The sequence below is a fragment of the Gymnodraco acuticeps genome, unplaced genomic scaffold (assembly GCF_902827175.1).
Source record: "Gymnodraco acuticeps unplaced genomic scaffold, fGymAcu1.1, whole genome shotgun sequence".
Taxonomy (NCBI): Eukaryota; Metazoa; Chordata; class Actinopteri; order Perciformes; family Bathydraconidae; genus Gymnodraco; species Gymnodraco acuticeps.
In genome coordinates, this window is record NW_022990764.1 from 2,002,074 (window position 1) to 2,022,589 (window position 20,516).

The 20,516-nt window shown below is 40.2% G+C and overlaps 1 protein-coding gene across 2 annotated transcripts in view; it reads right to left on the minus strand.

The window, feature by feature from the left end:
* Nucleotides 1–565: 565 nt before the first annotated feature.
* Nucleotides 566–20,516, minus strand: part of LOC117556857 (potassium voltage-gated channel subfamily H member 7-like) — a 36,598-nt gene continuing 16,647 nt past the window's right edge. The window contains exons 6-15 of one of the 2 annotated variants that reach the window (XM_034232415.1): nucleotides 19,283–19,708; nucleotides 16,473–16,872; nucleotides 15,909–16,108; nucleotides 10,723–10,975; nucleotides 8,509–8,714; nucleotides 7,998–8,085; nucleotides 7,695–7,853; nucleotides 6,533–6,689; nucleotides 4,225–4,405; nucleotides 566–3,307 (exon numbers count right to left, since the gene is read on the minus strand). In XM_034232415.1, the coding sequence (XP_034088306.1) occupies nucleotides 3,014–3,307; nucleotides 4,225–4,405; nucleotides 6,533–6,689; nucleotides 7,695–7,853; nucleotides 7,998–8,085; nucleotides 8,509–8,714; nucleotides 10,723–10,975; nucleotides 15,909–16,108; nucleotides 16,473–16,872; nucleotides 19,283–19,708 (2,364 nt within the window). In that variant the 3' untranslated portion in view covers nucleotides 566–3,013. Of the gene's footprint in view, nucleotides 3,308–4,224; nucleotides 4,406–6,532; nucleotides 6,690–7,694; nucleotides 7,854–7,997; nucleotides 8,086–8,508; nucleotides 8,715–10,722; nucleotides 10,976–15,537; nucleotides 15,735–15,908; nucleotides 16,109–16,472; nucleotides 16,873–19,282; nucleotides 19,709–20,516 lie in introns of those variants that run through there. The other variant, XM_034232416.1, reaches the window with a different exon arrangement.

Here is a 20,516-nt window from a genome sequence, read left to right on the forward strand (position 1 = left end):
CAAAAACCTGCACACATTTTCATGCATTTTATAGCATAATATTACCCACTAAAGTTTTTCATAATTTACAGACTGTTAAAGTCTTCTCAGCTGTTAATAGGGCTTTGCATTCGTGCATAATTGTATATTACTCTTTGTATCAATATATTATAATATAAATATTGGGAAGTGTGTGGAATTTCTAACTATTTATGCTTTTATTAATATTTTTTATTTATTTATTAATTTGTATTAATGATGCATTTAGTTAAAGGCTGTACACACCAATTGCCCCCTCACAGAGGTGTTTTTAATTTAGTGGCTGATTAAAACATTTTTACTAATTTCTCCTCGAAGTTGCATGTGCCAAGGCCGGAACACTTTTGTACCATTGATACATTGAACACACGGTGACCTAATGTTGACTTCTGCATGTTTATTCATCAGTATTGAAAAGGTTAGGTAACATGTCAAAGAAGACTAGTCACCCTGTCAAAATGTTTACTAAATTATCTTAAGTTTTAAGTTACTTATTACATTTGACCAAAAAATGTGCCTTATAAAGAGAAATCCAGTGACACAGCTATGTGTGTTTTCATTTATTGCTCCCACAGCTTAAAAACAAACATATGTAGTACTGTTTTGCTAAAGAGTTTCCCATATTATTTACTCAGTTAAAAAAAATACTTTCTGCAATGTGATGCATTTATCTTCTAACAATTGTCTAACAACAATTCAACATTGACGTACATTGCCACCAAAAAAATACAAGAATCTGTATGCTTCGTCTATGTTATTGTTAGTTATACATGAAGATGCTGACTTTGCATTTGGATTGGTAGTATAGGCACAAAACCCTCTCTGGGGCCTGCTTATGCACAAGTACTAACTTTCCAGGTGTCCCCATCCCACCTCTCCCCCAACACACCATGTGTATCCTAAGAAGAGACAAATATGCTGACATCATTTTCATATTGTAATGTGCTACTTTGGGCTCATAAGAAGTGCAAAACAGTAAATATATAAATATAAAACACATGCACTGCCATGTAGAAATACCTACAACATACTTGTTTGTCTGAGGCAGCAGAACAGCAGAAAGACTTCAAGCTGCATGTTATGATATCTGCCCGGACAAGCATGTATGGTGCATTCTGTTGGCTTGACCTTGTGCAGTAGGTGCACATTAGTGACGCAGTAATAATGCACATTGTTTAAAGAAGAAAAATACAGAATACTTTATACTGTACTGTATATTGCAGTGCAATTTTCCATAACCCCTGAGTCACACTTCAGAGAAGATGGGCACAATGAATAAGAAAAACTGTTGTCATACCTTTGTAATAATGTTGCGCTTCACTAATAGCTGCAGAATTGTTTTTGTATAGTGTGTATCTGTATAGCACACGGGCTTGTCACTCTTATGGGCTCTAACAAGATCTTTTTCAGTATTGACTATTGCCGGTGTAAACATGGCCAGTATCCCAGAAGTGGAAATTCATATTATGCGTTTTAACCTATGGCCTGCATCAGCTTCAGATTCAGATTCTACACACATTCTTCAGCAAAGTCCCCCTCTCATAATTTGGTTATTCAGATCCTACACATATAATGGAAATGAGTACACTAAGTAGTCTAGGGCCCTAACTTTGGCTCACACTGCTTCCAAGTTTCAGGTTGGACTTGCAATCTGCCTCGAAACACTGGTGAGAGATGTCACCATCGTTTGTAATCTTTATTTGTGGTCTCCATCTCTACTTCCCTTAAACTGACTAGAGTGTTGTCACTGTTGTTTGCCCTGTCTCTTGGGACTTTTAGGGAGTGAGGTGTACAGTAGCCATTCTTTGTTAACACTTAGCTGCTGGAGAGATCCTTCTTCTGACGACAGACATGAAATGTTGGGTGGGATAAAGCCTAGTAAGGATATTAGCAAACTCCTGTCCGAAGAGATGGTTGCTGTCAAAAATGATTAACTATTACCAAATCGTTCAGGATGGGCAGGATCTGTGTGTGTGGTATTTTCCTGCTGGCATCATTTGATTTCCAGAGGTTTTCAAGTGTCACCTTGTCCGTCAGGTGTCTTACTATTGGGACCTACATGCACCTTCATTAGGGATGTTGAGGAGCAGGTGGTTTCATACTGTGCATACATTTTGTGGTTTCCTGGGAAGGACTAATATGATGGGTGTTGGGGAACTAAGCTTATCACAGCTTTGCAGCTGACACCAGGAAGTAACCCGAAGTAAGTATGATACATTGGACTGAAAATTGAGACCCTAGTCTGTGTGAGGTAGGTCAGTTGACTCTGCTTGTTTAGCAAGTTATGATGGGGGAAGGGACACATCTCTCTGATTCTCAAGGTTGTCTGTTTCCTGGGGTCCAGTGGAACGCAAATTGTTAAGGGTACTGTGTGGTGGTTATTATGGCTGAGTCTTAGCCCAGCCCTCTGGGACCAGTAATGTGTCAGGAAATAAAATGAAAAGTCACATTGTACAGAATCCATTACGGCCCATTAGAGTGCAAAGCTTGAGTGACACAGGACGCTGATATGATGTTGCAGTGCTAGTTCTAGCACAACTTGGTAATGCCCTTTAACCAGTTTACATGCAGATGAAGTTGTAATTAGTTAGGAAGCTGTAAACTTAATAAATAGTTCATTTCTGTCCTCTTATTGGACCACTCTTTGTGTGGTTGAATAGGTTCATCTTGATTGGTTGGGCATCAACATTTTGAGTGTGATGATGCTTAAAGAGTCCATCAGAGGGCTTCAGTGTTTATAGAGCTGTCGTTACAATATGTAACCATTGTTACTAGACTGATAGCAGTTAACCAACTGTTAACTGTAGCAAACCGGTTTTTTTTTAATCCACATGCATAATGAAGGAAAAAAAACATCCTACCAGGCCTACTAATACCAAGCCATTGCAAATGAACAATACAGATGCCTGTGCCAGCATGCTGATAAAAAGCTGCTACTTAAAAAAGTAATAACAGCTTAACAACCCAGGTATAAGAACAACGTGCCTCTGGAAGATTATGGCCTTGGAAACTCTGAGTCTGAGACAGGTTTTTGGAGGCCAGTGGTGTGGAGGTTGGAGTCAGAAGGGGCTGCTGAGGAAGAGGAGGAGATTGAAGAGGTTTCAGTTGGAAGAAGCATCAGTGCTGACTGTTGATGCAGGGTGATCTGTTTTTGTTGTTGTTGAGTCTCTGTATGTCTTTGTACAAGCGATGCTGTAAGGCTGCCCTCGATGGGAGCATTCACGTTGGCCAAGCTCGACAGAGAGTCTTTGGATTCCTGAACGGCCCTCTCCAGTTCCTGGTTGGGGCCCTTTGAAGAAGATCGTCAAAAAATGCATTGCATTAGATTTATCGAACGTGTATGTAATCTAGAACTAAATCATACAACATTTTGTATTGATTTATTGTTTTTTTCAACTTGGCCCCTTACTTGTAGTTAGTGTACAAAAAAGGTCCAGATTTCTATCAGAATAGTCAAATGCAAACATATGAATTGCACAAAAGATACATTATTGTAAAATAAAAAAACCCTACTAAATAAGAACTAATATTAAGTTCAACAGTTTCAAAAATCTATACTCTCAGCAGAGCAGTCAGAATATCAGATTATTTTGGCAATCATAACATAATACATAAAGTTACATTTATCTTTGACTTGACTTTTTTTTGCATTTTGTAGAATTGTCTAAATATAAGAGTGGAGGGATAGACTACAATCCATGATTTAAGAGGCGCTACATTAATACATGATATAATCATATTTGTATTATTAACATGATATCAATATAATATAAAACTATTCGGTTGTTAAGAACATAGTACTTGTTTTAGCATGCATCGACTCCCTGACTGGAGAAGCTTATGTCATCTAGACAATTCAGATGGTGTCAGACAGAGGCTGTGATTAACTCCTTTGATTGTCCAGACTTTCTGGCAAACACTACAGCAGACCAACCAATAATCAGACAGTTGGGAGCAAAGCAATAAGAAACAGCAGGAGCTTGTCAGATTACAGACACCACCTGTAATCTGATATAATATAATATAAATATAATAATAAACATTGTCTCCTTTAACACCCCTGCTGACTGGTTGAGAATGTGATTGTTGATTGTAAAAGCCAGCTGATGCACGACTCCCCTGCTCTGCCAAAAAGACGTGTGTAAAAATAACTTATTGTGAGGGGGGGGGCGGGGGTAAAACTGTCTCTACCAAAGACTTCCTTACTTGAGTTCCTGTATGGCTGAAAACATGGCATGCAGTCAGAGCAGCTGGCTGAACCTTCACAGCAGGTGTGTGATAGTCTAGGCTGGCAGTCACTGTGCTGTAGGCCGGAGGTCCCAGTGTCGGCTGTCTTTGCAGCAGCTGCAGGATGGTCTGAATATCTGTCACCATCTGATTCTCCAGCCTCAAGAAGAACAGGAAAATAAAAACAAAGTGAGAAATTATCACAAACAAGAGGTGATTAGTGCATAAAACGGACAAGTCTGCACATATAATGGCTGAAAACGCCCCTCACTGAGCACTAGATGGAGCTTGTGCTCCTCAGTAGACAAATGAAGAGACGTAGAGGCGTGAAAACCCATTGTGCCAGAGTAGTGGATGGAAGACTCTGCTCATGCTAGGAGTGATAATGAGCTTTCTGTGGGAGGTGTGATTTGAGCGTTTATTGTGGAAATGTCTATATCACACTTATTTGGGCAATCTAATTATGAGTAGAAGTCATCCAAGCTCTATATTTAGAGCGTCAGGCAAAACTGAGTAAAGCTGAATAACCTTTAAATACATCTGTATTCCCTCTTATATATACATATATATTTATAAATGTGTTCCAGGTTTACTGTGCTGCTCTATTATTACGAGGCAGCATTTTATCCACTGCCTTATGAAGGTGTAGGGATAAGGTAAAAGCAGCCACACAGTAGGCATTCATAACAGGTGCAGCAAATGTTTTTTTCCAGCTATTTTTATATATTTGTTGAGGAGAATGCCACGCTAACTTTTTTTCTGTCATATCTTTTTTCAACTAGTCAAAGCCAAGAAAACACAAAAAACCCAGAGAGGGCTGTTCCTCCTCCAGCCAGCTAGCATCATAGATAAAAAAAACATGGTTTGGTACAGTGCAGTTGAAAAATCTCTTATTCGTGCTAAATAAAATGAGCCAACTCTGTATTTCAAGAACCCTAATGCCATCTCTCTTCTCTGTGATTATTCAAGCTAAAAATACCCCCTGCTGTTCACGTGTCTGTTTATCTAGGTGGCCTGCTGGCTGCAGGTGTGCTGTAAAAACTGTGGCCAATATGACTCTCCACTACAGAAAATAATGAGCCTGAATATCAATGTATACACTCTGGAGCTGAGCTTACTTGCATATATATTTGTTTGAATTAGAGTGAGTTTATCTAGTGAGTGGCTTTTGTTCCATGATGTTTCAGACATACTTTGTTTTCAGTCGTCAGTTTTAGACTCGGTTCGGCAGCGGTACATCCTGCTTCCAGTAGATCCAGCCGCCCACTCGGAGTCCGACAACAGCTTCTGCCAGCTAGTTGCCTTTCTCTACCTACTCATGTACATTGGCAATTAAACTACACATTGCCAGTGATCGCAGGGGACGTGTGACTTAATTTTAGCTGTGTGGGAGGCAACAACTTAAAAAAATGAAGTGCCTGTTAATAATTAATCAGTGACTGAACATCTCATGGCAATATAATAATGTGAATAATTAGGAAATATCATATTCTATACCAACAGTTTTAATTGGGTTGTTTCTTGAGAATATGATCAAAAACTATTTAGAACATGCCAAGTACTCATGCCTAAAAAAGTACCTTTCCACATTTCTGCATTGACTGTATTCAATCCTACTTTTTCTTTGAGTAGCTTTGAGGAATCTTCCTACATTTTGAAAAGCATCTCCGGGTTTGAACAACATACAACGAGTCAGAGAGTGTATAACACTTTGCATTCTTAAAACCAATAGAAAACTCAACTGTGTCAAAGGTGAAAATTGTACAACAGAAACGCATGGAAACTCTTGGTTTTAAAAAGTCAACTAAGGTCTTCCTGTTGTAGTTAATGGACATTTTTGAGACATCTGGTCAAATGGTCAAATGAAACTGTTTTGCTTTTAACCAGTGGATACAAATGTCCCCTGTGTTAAGTTTTTACTATTGTCAATGTATTTCTGTATGTGCAGTGTGCTCTTTATCTGTTCTGGTCACAATTATCCTGCACGTTGCCTGACGTAAGGCAAGATGATATCTAACATTATTTAATACATCCTCCAGGTACGTCTGTTAACCCGTTACACCGTGTCATAAAAGCAAGCGTAGTAAGTGGGCATGCGAGTAAGAAATTGAGTAAATAAATCAAAATGATAAAGCTATTATGAAGAAAACATAATAAAACACCTTTTGTGCTTGTTACACAAAGAGAGAAAAACACTTTCATACAATGTTCACACTCTGGTGTAATTCATAGGTTATGACAGCAACAAGAGGACAACCCTGTGTGTGCTGACTCTGAAAACACGTACCTGTTTAAGTGCTCTTGAAGCTGACCTAAGCGCTGTTCCACCTCTCCATACGTGATCTCGCTGGCCGAGTTATCGTCCTCTCTCAGGTCCTGGAATTGTGCTGACTCATCCAGGTACTCCGCAGGCTTCTTACAAGCCCATTTATCACAGCACAGATCTGGAGAGCCAAACCAACACGCTGGCTTTACATCCTCACATGTGGGTCAGATAAACGTCATCACTGAACAAAACAACCCTCCCACTGAAATAGGACGTAATTAATCTCTACAGGAGAGCTATGTGTAGATTATTTGCTGTGATCTATCAAGCTTGTACTGGGACTGGGAGAATCAAGGCAACGTTTTCCAATAGCAAACTAACATTGTTATCTCTGCTGGGCACCGGTTAGTATTCAGCTTGCTGTCTGCTGATGTATGTTGAGCTTCTTTGTGAGTTTAAACAGAGAGTAGTGTGATGACACTATCTGGAGCAGCAGTCTGGGCAGCAGGCTTTTGGACTACCACGGTGAGCCGTATAGATATGAGGTGGTTCAGTGTGTCGTTACCATTCAGGCACTGACCTTTACCCTCATGTGGCCTTATGTTCTGTATCCTTCAAGCAGTAGAGATCAACAATAGCTTTCACTATTTGGCTTGTCAGATGGAAGTGTATTGCCAATCCAAAATCCTGAAATATCTTTTTCAAGATGATTTATTTTGAGCCAGACTCCACAGATAAAGAAATACCTTTAGAATGTCAATGTTCTTCTTTCTTTTTCTGTATTCTTTTGATTAAAAATATATGTATTCCATTATAACAAATAATATAAATGTTACCTAATTATGTAAATTTGATTCACATCAACATTTGCAATTTCACCTTTTTCTCCCTAAATTTGGAAAATCGTAGTATAGTATTAGAAACCACTGTGCAGCGTTTTTGTGTATGAGTGTGTAAACGTATGGTTTTATTACTCAAACTATCCTTAATAAGCAGCCATTTGCTCCAGCCAAGCAGTAGTAGCCGCTAATCTAGAAACAAAGACAAAAACCCACCATGGCTTCTCATCGTCCCCAAATATGTCTTAGCTCTGCACAACCCAAAACACCCTGGCAATACTTTCCGAGTTCTTGACAAAACATTGAAATTGTGTTCACATAAAACTGAGAACAAATTAGACTACCTTCGAAAGATGGTCTTCTCTCCACGTTCTCTCTGACTGCCAGATGTGAGCCCAGGATGGCGTTGGGTGTAGAGGGTTCCAGGACTTCTGTACTTCTCTTTAGGGACGAGTTAGACTCCCGCTCCCTCCCTAAGTTTGTTACCTCTCCCTTGTTTTCCACTGTAAAACAACAATCAACAGGATTTAGTGGAACACTGAACTGTATTCTGTAGGGAGTGAATGCTCCGCTCAGGGAACAATAACAAAGAACATTTGCTAACACCAGAGGATGTGCTTAACCCGAGCAAATTAGCTTCCACCCACCTGCAGATACATCTGGTGTGAAGGAGATCCTTCTTTTGATGCTCTTACTGCCCTCGCCGTCTGAATCCCCGCCATGGGAGATGGAGGGCTGCAACATGTGAATTGATTAATTGTTTCAGATTAACTTTGTTTACTGATTATACTCGTATACAAGGTGACAATAACACAAAAGCATTTGTATAACAACAGAAGCAGCAACAAATTCATTAAAGAGCAACTACAAGGCAAACAAATCACAAACATGGTCACATTTCCCATAATGCTAAATAAAATAATTGGGGGTTACTAGGAAGGGAATATTCCCTGCATAAGCAAGATAAGGTCCCTACATTTTATAAAATAAAACCTATAACAAAACCATTAATGGTCAATAATCTTCAGTTTTATTATTCTAATTTTTATAAAATCTTGCAACATTAAAGAAATGTTGTAAGTGTCATTTTGTATATCCTTGGTCATCCATTGTTACGGCCTCAGTTGAACATGTGGCTCTTATCATCTTATCATCTACCTTTGGAGACTCATCTCTGAGGTTAAAGGTCAGCTCCAGGTTGTTGAAGAAGTAGTCGGCAAACTCTGGGTACATGTCTATCACCTCCAGCAGATCCTCCCTCTGAATGGTGCTCAGGTCACAGTAGCTCAACGCGCGCACATCAGCATTGGACTTCCCAGGTTTGGCAAGTACATGGATAATTTCCCCAAATATGTCATTTTTTCCTGGGATCAACACACAAAGAGATGATACATGTTGCAGATGGGTTCACTTGAACATTGTCAGTGTTACCTGCGTTGACTCCTACAAGTAGCCTTGCATGTTATAGAGAATCATTTATTGTCTATCGGGAATTGTCTTGCTATTAAGTAGGCTCTCACGAAAGAGCCCGACGTGTTTGTTGTTGTGCAGGATAAAAATCAAACAGTGTTTCCTCTCCGTGTGGATATTCTCCAAAGGCCTAGCTTTGATCCATTATTTATTCTGAGGAATAACTGCTAACTCAAAGCCACTTTGATGTGGAAGGAAAGAAGGCTTTGATTGTGATTGACATACTTCAAAGTAAAAAAAGGTTGATAATGGCCATCACATAATGAAGCCAATTACTCCCAAAACTTCCAGAAAGTCACAAATTGTATCATCATCATCATCATCAGACTGTCCTCTGCTGGATTAAGGCTTCATTTGGCAAAGGACTATATTTCAGGTTTAATAAATCAATAAATCATTTTATTGGTCACGAATATCACTTAATGCCACAAGTCCGGCAGTGGCTCAGTCAGTAGGGGCTTGGACTGTGAACCGTCGGGTCGCTGGTTCAAGTCCCCCGAATAGACCTAAATATGGAGTGTGGACTGCTACTTGGAGAGATCCCAGTTCACCTCCTGGGCCCTGCCGTGGTGCCCTTGAGCAAGGCACTGGATAACCCCTGTTTGTGGCTCACCGGTGAAGGAAAACAGAAATACTCGTATTCCTAATGAGAGAGATCCCTATTCAGTATCAACATATCACTGATGCAAAATACTATTTGCATTTAGAGCTGGCAATTAGTTTATTATTTTACTGCCCTTTTTTATCAATGCCACTTTGCAGCTGCTACTCATTTCACTGTGCTGTCAAAAATGTCAGCAGCGTTTTTTAGATTGCCAAACAACCTTTCGTGGAGCCACTTAATAGAAATGTCAGAGTCTCAAAGCTGTCTCATGAGCAGCCTTACTGCCCAGAGGACATCAATGGGGGGCAGCAGGCACTCCTTGCAATTCTTGTCAAAATGTGTGAACACCATAGGGTACAGCTGCTGTAATAACCTGCTAATTATTCGTGTTTAAAGGATTCACATTACATAATTCTTTGATGTGCACACAAGTAATTCTGAGCCTACTTGCACGTCTTACTGTATTAAAGTAGTGTTTGTCCATTGGGAAACTACACTGTTATGACAGCAGCATCACTGCATTTATAATTATCAAGCATTCTGGGCAGAGTAGGGGGTTAGCTCAATCAATAATTGAACATTTTCCGTCAATCTGAATAAACTACATAATTAATACACTTCACAAAAAGCCAAAGGGAAAAACCCACGTGTGTATAAAAAGGTACAGTGTTTTCTAGTAATTTGACATTCTGAAAAGCATACTTTACACATATTTATGCAAAATGTGGAAAATATGCATAACACAGACATCCAATCCTCAGTCTATCCAATACAACCGTACTGTATGCATATTCACATGTGGGTATTAGCAAGATCTTTCGAACAAGTGCTTCCTCTTTGACTACAAACAAAAAATAAATCTTGGCAAAACACGTAGATTTGCTTTTGCAAGCTCACATAACTAACACTAAGGTCAAAGTAATATACATTTTTCTTTTTCAAGATCAAATTTGACCAAAAGCAGAGAAATACGTTTTTTTTATCCATTCTCTCAACAGATCTGTCATTCAGTTCACAATCATTTGGCAGATCTTCAATACAGCAGGGAGCTGACTTTTACGGTTATCTACATGGTGGACGTTTTGATAGCAATAGAAAACACATGAAACGGATGATGGACACGAGCAAAAGGTCAAACAAAAACTATTGGCTTAAAGAAGACGAATACATTAACTTTTACCATGCTTTATGTAACTGCTTTTGCAGCATATACATAGCAGTCGCTTATTAATTTAGCACCCCCTAACACTTGTTTCTCATTATCATATTTCACATAATCAACAAGGGATTGTATTTACCCAGGATGGCTACCACAATGTCATCTTTCAGGATCTCAATAGAGCCACGGGACATAAAGTAGAGAGAGGTGAGCACATCGCCACAGTGGACCAGAGTATCTCCAGGAGGGGCGTGAGTGGTTTTGAAGTGCATGGCCAAAGCCCTCAGGCAGCCTTTGGAGGCTCCTTGGAACGCTTTGCACTCCTCAAGAAGATTCTTGTTGAGATGAAGGCAGATATCCGCCTGCAGGCACTCAGGAAAACCTTTTAACACCTGTGATGCAGAAGAAAAGTGTGATTAAAATGCACACAATGTTGAGTTTGATATCCTCAAAGAGGTCGATATACATTCAAGTAGATAGCTGTGAGCAGCAAATGTGTTATTGTGATGTATACTTTTACTTTAAGGAAAATACAGTGGGGCAAAAAAGTATTTAGTCAGCCACCAATTGTCCAAGTTCTCCCACTTAAAAAGATGAGAGGCCTGTCATTTTCATCCTAGGTACACTTCAACTATGAGAGACAGAATGGGGGGAAAGAATCCAGGAAATCACATTCTAGGATTTTTAATGAATGAATTGGTAAATTCCTCGGTAAAATAAGTAATATTTGGTCACCTACAAACAAACAAGATTTCTGGCTCTCACAGACCTGTAACTTCTTCTTTAAGAGCCTCCTCTGTCCTCTACTCGTTAACTGCACTTGTTTGAACTCGTTATCAGTATAAAAGACACCTGTCCACAACCTCAAACAGTCACACTCCAAACTCCACTATGGCCAAGACCAAAGAGCTGTCAGAGGACACCAGAAACAAAATTGTAGACCTGCACCAGGCTGGGAAGACTGAATCTGCAATAGGTAAGCAGCTTGGTGTGAAGAAATCAACTGTGGGAGCAATTATTAGAAAATGGAAGACATACAAGACCACTGATAATCTCCCTCGATCTGGGGCTCCATGCAAGATCTCACCCCGTGGGGTCAAAATGATCACAAGAACGGTGAGCAAAAATCCCAGAACCACACGGGGGGACCTAGTCAATGACCTGCAGAGAGCTGGGACCAAAGTAACAAAGGCTACCATCAGTAACACACTACGCCGCCAGGGACTCAAATCCTGCAGTGCCAGACGTGTCCCCCTGCTTAAGCCAGTACATGTCCAGGCCCGTCTGAAGTTTGCTAGAGAGCATTTAGATCAGGTGTCTCAGACTCCAGGCCCGCGGGCCAGACGCGGCCCGCGAGATAGTTTCTCATGGCCCAGTTGTTGATATCATGTAATAGTGTTAATCTGGCCCGCGCGGTTACGTTTGCGCTTTCAACTTTTAATTTAATGTTTGGATTGATCCCGCTGCTGGCAGGGAATTGCTGCGCGCAGTTCCCTCGCCCCTCCCCCCTCCGAGGGAACTCCGCCACGTCAATCAAATGCGCGCAGCGGAATCAATCACAGTGATCCAAAAGTAACACAGAGTGGAAGGAAAATATATCGCTAAGTCATGTCTACATCAAAACTTTCAGGGAAAAGAAAAGTCGATGATGACCACAGAAGATTTCAGGAGAAGTGGGAGACTGAATATTTTTTTGTCGAGTAGCCTACAGGGGAAACGCAACGTGCCTTATATGCACAGAGAAAATCGCTGTATACAAGGAGTATAACGTCAAACGTCACTACTCAACTAAACATGCAGAGTATGCAAAATACCTGGGACACGAGAGAGAGAAAAGAGTCACAGAGCTAAAAAAATGTCTATAGAAGCAACAAAATCTCTTCAAGAAAGGAAGCAATGAGGCTGATTTAGCAGTCGAAGCTAGCTATGTGGTGAGTGAGATGATTGCTAAGGCGGGAAAGCCGTTTACGGAAGGCGAGTTTATAAAAAAGTGCATGTTGCAGGCTGCAAGTATAGTCTGTCCGGAAAAGAAGGGTCAGTTTAACAACATCAGCCTGTCAGCTAACACAGTGGCAGAGCGCATTTCTGACTTATCAAGTGATATATGATCAGCTGTGCGACAAAGCCAAACTTTTCTGTGCATACTCTGTGGCTCTTGATGAGAGCACGGACATCACTGACACCGCTCAGCTCGCAATGTATGTCCGTGGTGTTGATGACAAGTTTGAAGTGACAGAGGAGTTGCTTACAGTGAAACCAATGCATGGCCAGACCACCGCTCAGGAGATATTCCAGCAACTGTGTGATGCCATTGATATTGGTCTGCCATGGAAGAGGTTTGTTGGAATTACGACCGACGGAGCGCCATCAATGACAGGGAGGAAAAATGGGCTGGTGGCACTTGTTCAAAGAAAACTGGAGGAGGAGGGTGTGGAGGAGGCTATTGCTCTGCACTGCATTATCCATCAGCAGGCCCTTTGCAGCAAATGCTTGAAGTTTGACAATGTGATGTCTGTTGTTGTGAAATGCATCAACCATATCAGATCCAGGGGCTTAAAGCACCGCCAGTTCAGTGCTTTTTTGGAAGAAATTGAGTCAGAATAGGATGTGCTCTTCACAGAGGTGCGTTGGCTCAGCAGGGGACACATCCTGAAGAGGTTTTTTGAGTTGAGAACAGAACTGAAAGTATTCATGCTGGAGAAGGGTGGGATGGTTGTTCCCGAGCTGAGTGATCCCAAATGGCTCATGGACTTAGCTTTTCTTGTTGACATCACACAGGAGCTGAATGCACTGAATAAGAAGTTGCAGGGCCAGGGCCAGCTTGTCAGTGCAGCATATGACAATGTCAAAGCATTCTCTACAAAACTGGTGTTATGGAAAGCCCAGCTCCCTCAGAAAAACCTCTGCCATTTCCCAGCATGCAAGGCTCTCATGGACAAGGGCACAGCATTCAGTGGTGAGAAGTATGTTGATGCCATTGTGAAGCTACAGGAGGAATTTGATCAGCGGTTTGCAGACTTCAAGACACACAGAGCCACTTTCCAAATGTTTGCAGACCCCTTCTCCTTTGATGTGGAAAATGCCCCTGGTGTGCTTCAAATGGAGCTCATTGACCTGCAGTGCAATTCTGAGATCAAAGCCAAGTTCAGGGAAGTGAATGGGAAAGCAGACAAGCTTGGACAGTTCATGAGAGAATTGCCCCCTCCTTCCCTGAGCTTTCCAGGATGTTCAAGTGGACCATGTGCCTTTTTGGGAGCACATATATGTGTGAACAGCTCCTCTCCACCATGAACTTCAATAAGTCAAAGTACAGGTCCAGACTTACTGATGAACATCTTCAAGCCATACTAAGGGTTTCAACTGCTTCCTCCCTCAAACCAAATGTGGCTCAGCTGTGTGAGAGGAAGCGCTGCCAGGTCTCTACCAGCAAGGAGTAGGCAAGAGCAACTATAAATAGTTATGTTGTGAAGAACCGTTCATGTTAAGAAGATGTTGAAGAACTGTTAATGTTGTATTTTTTAATACATTTTTTGTGGAATACTTGAAGCGGCCCAGACTCTACGTCCAGCGGCCCCCAGGTAAATGGAGTCTGAGACCCCTGATTTAGATGATCCAGAAGAGGATTGGGAGAATGTCATATGGTCAGATGAAACCAAAATAGAACTTTTTGGTAAAAACTCAACTAGACGTGTTTGGAGGAGAAAGAATGCTGAGTTGCATCCAAAGAACACCATACCTACTGTGAAACATGGGGGTGGAAACATCATGCTTTGGGGCTGTTTTTCTGCAAAGGGACCAGGACGACTGATCCGTGTAAAGGAAAGAATGAATGGGGCCATGTTTCGTGAGATTTTGAGTGACAACCTCCTTCCATCAGCAAGGGCATTGAAGATGAAACGTGGCTGGGTTTTTCAGCATGACAATGATCCCAAACACACCGCCCGGGCAACGAAGGAGTGGCTTCGTAAGAAGCATTTCAAGGTCCTGGAGTGGCCTAGCCTCAACCCCATAGAAAATCTTTGGAGGGAGTTGAAGGTCTGTGTTGCCCAGCGACAGCTCCAAAACATCACTGCTCTAGAGGAGATCTGCATGGAGGAATGGGCCAAAATACCAGCAACAGTGTGTGAAAACCTTGTGAAGACTTACAGAAAACGTTTGACCTCTGTCATTGCCAACAAAGGGTATATAACAAAGTATTGAGATGAACTTTTGTTATTGACCAAATACTTATTTTCCACCATAATTTGCAAATAAATTATTTAAAAATCAGACAATGTGATTTTCTGAATTTTTTTTTCTCATTCTGTCTCTCATAGTTGAGGTATACCTAGGATGAAAATTACAGGCCTCTCATCTTTTTAAGTGGGAGAACTTGCACAATTGGTGGCTGACTAAATACTTTTTTGCCCCACTATGTTGTATTAAAACTTGACAATAACACAGAGATCAAGATGTGTTACAGAATCAGAGACCCAGTAAACACAGTCATATACACCACATCTTTAGTGTATCATGAGAAAAACTGAAATGTAATTGGATGCTCTAGTGTTTCTTAATCTAGATTAATGCAATTTTTATCAAGTTATAAAAATTGCTACTCGTGTGTGGTTTACAAATGATCCACCTAAATTTGTGAAACCACCCCCGAAGCTCAACACACAAAGCATGCTTAGTTTTGGCTTTACTTGAACTGTAACACATGATATTGGAGTAAGGAGATTCCTCTTAGTTTTATTCTTCAATCTGATGGTAATTGAGAGGGAGTTTCTACACAAAAACATAAAAAAACCTGGTAATGAAAACTTTGTTGTTACAATATCGGATGATATCATATCAACGATCAACGAGATATCTTCTTGAACATGAAATGAATATGTTGCCACATTTTTGGTGAGGATGAATATATCATGATATTGTTGACTGTTAAAAAGATGTAACAGATAAAATGATTATAAATACATTCTAGATTAAATTAAAACAAAACGAAATGCATGCTACTACACAAACAATGCTCTTAAATCTGATTTGTTTGCTTTACGATATGAAACTATGCTATACAAATGTAAAATAATTCACACAAATCATGCACAACTAGTGATGTTCATTTCTTGTATTGCTATGAAAATGACAAGAAATATAAACATGTACCTCCTGCTCTTACCAATGTAGAGATGTTAATCCAGATGAAAAGCAGACAAGAGAAAGAAAGCTCTTTTTAGAATATTGCATATAAAGTATTTCTTAAATCATTCAATGAGATAAGTTAATTTATGTTATGAATGCTATACAGTTAGCAGATACATGCGCTGATTATTTTTTATTTACCGTGTTCATATCAATGCCATTGGTGTAGGCCCAGGAGTGTTGGAAGTACTCCTCCAGCCTCTGCCTCAGAGGGTTGGGTATCTGGTGGAAGCGTATGAACTCCCTGACCCGTAACATCTGAGCATGATACCTGGCCGTACTCGAGTACAACCTCTGGATGATGGCTGAGACGTTTCCGAAAATACTGGCATACATGAGGGCTGAAATACAAACAACGAGCAAAAGGCGAGTTACATTGTACAGATTGCTTTGCATGAGTATTGCTTTTGCCAACAGAGACCCGCTGTTACATTTAATAAGTAGGAACAAGTGCTGCTACAACAAAGACAATCTGCCCTTAGACCCTTGCTTCAAAAATATGAATATTCTCCTAAAAACTTTTAATGGGGGAAAAAAGGAAGAAACACTGCAGGGATGTTTCTCCCACGACACTCACACATGCAATAGATAGTCTAAATAATGATCAAGAGAAGTTACTGCCTCATCCACTTTAAGTGCTGCACCAGATAAAAGCAGAATAAAGTTCTGCTGAAAGAAGTTATAAAATATAAAAAAAGTACTCACAGCCAATCAACATGACACAGATGGAGAAGATCTTCTCAGAGTTGGTGTTTGGGGAAACATTTCCAAAGCCCACGCTGGTCAGACTGCTGAAGGTGAAGTAAAGTGCAGTGACATACTTGTCCTTGATGGAGGGACCAGAGTTAGGGTCGCTGTAGTTGTATATCTTTCCTATGGACACACCCAGATTGTCCAGCCAGCCAATCTTGTGCTCCAAGTAAGGCTTCTCCACATTGCCAATGGCGTACCAGATGCAGGCTAACCAATGGGCAATGAGGGCAAAGATGCACATGAGCAGCATGAGGACCGCAGCACCATACTCAGAGTAGCGGTCCAACTTCCTGGCTACACGCACCAATCGCAGGAGCCTAGCTGTCTTCAACAGGCCAATCAGAGTGGTGGTCTAAACAGAATGTACAGAAGGCAATTTGATTAGTAAGAACAGCACCAGCTTGAATGTTGAAGGGATAGTTGTTGGATGTTTTGAGCTGGGGTTGTATGAGGTACTTCTCCATAGTCAGTGTATTTACTGTAACTAACCTCGCCATGATAATTTAGTTACAGTAAAAGTGTACACCAGCAACCCCCATGTTCTACAATACACTGATTATGGATGATAACCTTATACATCAGCACCTCTTAACTATCCCTAACAACAATATTTGTACAGTATTACAATACATTAACATATATCTTATTAGGCACATCACCCTATCTATCAAAGCTGCATGCTCTGACATGTTCTCTCCATTAAAAACAAATCCAAAGCAGATACAGTACAAATCCAGAGAATCACTTCACAATCTGATGTAAGTAGGTTCCTTAACAATGAAAAAAAAGGACTCCATTGTGGCAACTCCCAACAGCCCTTTGGTCAAAGGCAAATGAACACAGGGACGTGAAGACACCAGCAGCCCACAGATAAATCCTCATTTATTCCACACCGAGCGGGCAGCAACACTCTCTCAGTGGCTCCCTGGGACTTTCCTGCCGCTTCCTTTGCATCAAGCAGGGTTTTAGCAACACTAACCACCATTCCCATTGGCATGGTCATTTATCTAACTGACAATTACTGAATGACCTTTGACGATGAAGTTAATGTGTGCACAGTGCACACTCTCCTTCCTAACTACTCGCTTAGTTTTGCCGTAAATCAAGATTTTCTTAAGACAAAGGAATCTCATTCCCCTAATGGAATTTCTATAGTTCTGCAGATTACTTGAAAAAAACAGACTCCTAAAAACTTCCTATAGCTTTTGACTTCGGCACAACTGAGCATCCCACCTGAATGGGTTTGAACAGTACATTATTTATAAAAGTAAGAAATGAACAGTAACAATGTTACTTCTGGTATTAACTAAACGCATAGCTCGCCATTTTAAACATTGTAAGGATAATTACTACAAAAAACATTTTAATTTCTAAAGTTCAAAGATAACAATTAGTTTCCCCCCAGAAAGTCCTTAATTTTTACGCTTATTTTGAGTAAAATAGAAAAAATAAATGTGTGTCCTTCTCAACTCATAATTTAAGAATGTTTCACTGCTTGGTTTACAAATATCACTGACCCAACAACTACTACAGAACAAATTATAATCAAAATCTTAAACATGAAATACTAAATACAAGACTCAAAGTATGGCCTTTCAAACCCTGCTTCAGTTAAACCTACAGTGACACTGCATTCTACAATGAAAGCGCAACAAAGTAACCATGTAGCGGTTTACATTTTGCATAAAGCAATTATTGTCCACTTTATTCTTACTAAAACAGCTTGAAATCACACTTTTGTTTTTAGATTTCTATCATAATCATTATAATTAACAAAAAAACTATGTGGTGCCGATTTTGCATAATGCTTCTCACAGAATGTTCATTGTTGTGGCAAGACCACAGTAATTTATTTTGAAAACTACAATACATTAATTAAAATCTATTTCAAAGAAATTTGCTTCTCAAATCAATTAGTTAACTTTTTTACAAACCGTTTTCTTATGTTGCATAATTCAATAAGCATTGTGAAAGCCATCTTGCACAGTTTACAAGAACATTGTGTCCTTTAGTTAAATGACACATATCTTGCTGGTAAGCTATGAAATATATGATGTCCTCTTAACAGACCTTTCACTTTAGTTAAAAGTGTTTAATACTAGTCACTGTTGCATTTACCAAGAAAAGTTATTTTATGTTTAACTTGCAACGTATCAAGCGGACGGGCCAGGACTGTTAAGTGATATGTTTGTTACACTGTCTTATGAGAGAAACAAACGTCCATTTTATTTTTGTTTTGTTGCCTTTCACTGGGCTGACTCAGCAGCATCTGCAAAAAAAAGATGATTATGGTTTATAATCAGGAGCTTTTCTGTTGTAATGGAGTCCCTACAAAGCATGATAAAGCACTGAAGTGGATCTAGAGCCTGAGAGGACCTATCAACAAACAAGCCAGCTGGCCTGGCAGCCAGTCTACCAATGGCCATCTCACATCTGCATATAAGCTGTGCACACACCCCTGTTGGCCTGCTCCTCATATAAATGCATCATTGATTGCCATTTGGTAAGCCATTAATCCTTGTAAATGGATTCTAGAATGAGGACCATTCAAAAGAAAAAAAGATAAAAACAAGTATGAAAAAACATGCAATTTAAAGTAATCCTTTCAGAGCCGAGGCAGAACGATTCAGGCTTAAAGTAGTGGGCACAAGTCTGGACTTAGTGAATGGGTAACTCTGTGAGCATGGCTGGGTTGATGGACAGAAAAGCTCCCTGGGAGAAAAAAAAAAACAGGTACAATATATGCATTAGCGATAACATACCTCATCTGATCCTGAGCCAAAGATAAGAAGGTCAAATGGGATTGCCGCCACCATGTCTATGAGGAACCAGCCTTTAAAATAATGGATTGCTATCTTAGCTGGATCACTGACCACCTCTTCGTTTATGTTTACGTAGGTGGTCCTGAAGTTTATGAGGATGTCGATGATAAACATGATGTCCACCATTAAATCCACCACGTTCAGAGGGCTGCAGGAGTATCCACATTCACGCCTCTTCTGCTCCTCCTGGTCATTGAGAAGGAAGGCAGCGGAGTAAGGAGTGAGGATGGCAGTGTAGATGACCAGCAGCAGGATCAGCCAGTCCCACACAGCTTTGAAGGGGCTGTAGTGAAGGATGGTGAACTTGTCAATGCGGGCTGTCTGGAGTTTGTACTCTGGCAGCACATCAGCTCCAAGTGACAGGACCTGGAGGAGGGGTAGGACAGGGTCAGAACAGGAAGGTGACCCCCCCTGATTATGCATGTTTACACTTCTTACACATGTATCTGCACAAAACATACACAACACCTCAGGGCTGCAACATCTGTCTGCTCTTTAAGTCCCTTTAAAAACTCACTTTTTTAGAATTGCTTTTATGTGGTTCTACTTTTAGTCTTCATTTATTCTCATTCTATGTATTTCTATTGTATTATTTGCTATGTTTTTGACTATGTATTCACATGTTTAGTTTCAGTTTTTTAATTAACTTTCTGTCGGTGGATTTGTATGTTAAAGCACTTTGTAAACTATGTTTTGAAAGGTAAATAAAGTGTATTATTATTATTATTACATTTACCTTACAGAACATGATAGTTGTGGGTCTACATTTGTCTGATTTAGATGGAAGATATTTTAAATAAACCGTACCCTTGAGCTTATATTGATTTCATAGGTGTTTAAAATATTTGTAGCTGTTGCCCAGGTCCACAGCAGTGCATTGCTCTGTTCTGTCTCTGGTACTTGCTGCTTCTCCAAACTGGGGGCAAGCTGACCTCCATCAACAGTAGGTAATACTCTGAGTATGGATAAGTACTTCTTAAGCCTGTGACTTACGTTTTTCATTGTCATTCACTGTAGCTATGACACATGACAATAAAGCCTTGAATCTTGAATCCCTATAAGCCAGTAAATGTCAAATTGTGAATGTCACAATATTAATGTGGATCAACATCTTAGATGACTGTGTTAAAAGAAAACGGTATTTTCTGACACCTGTTTTAAATGAAGTTGATAG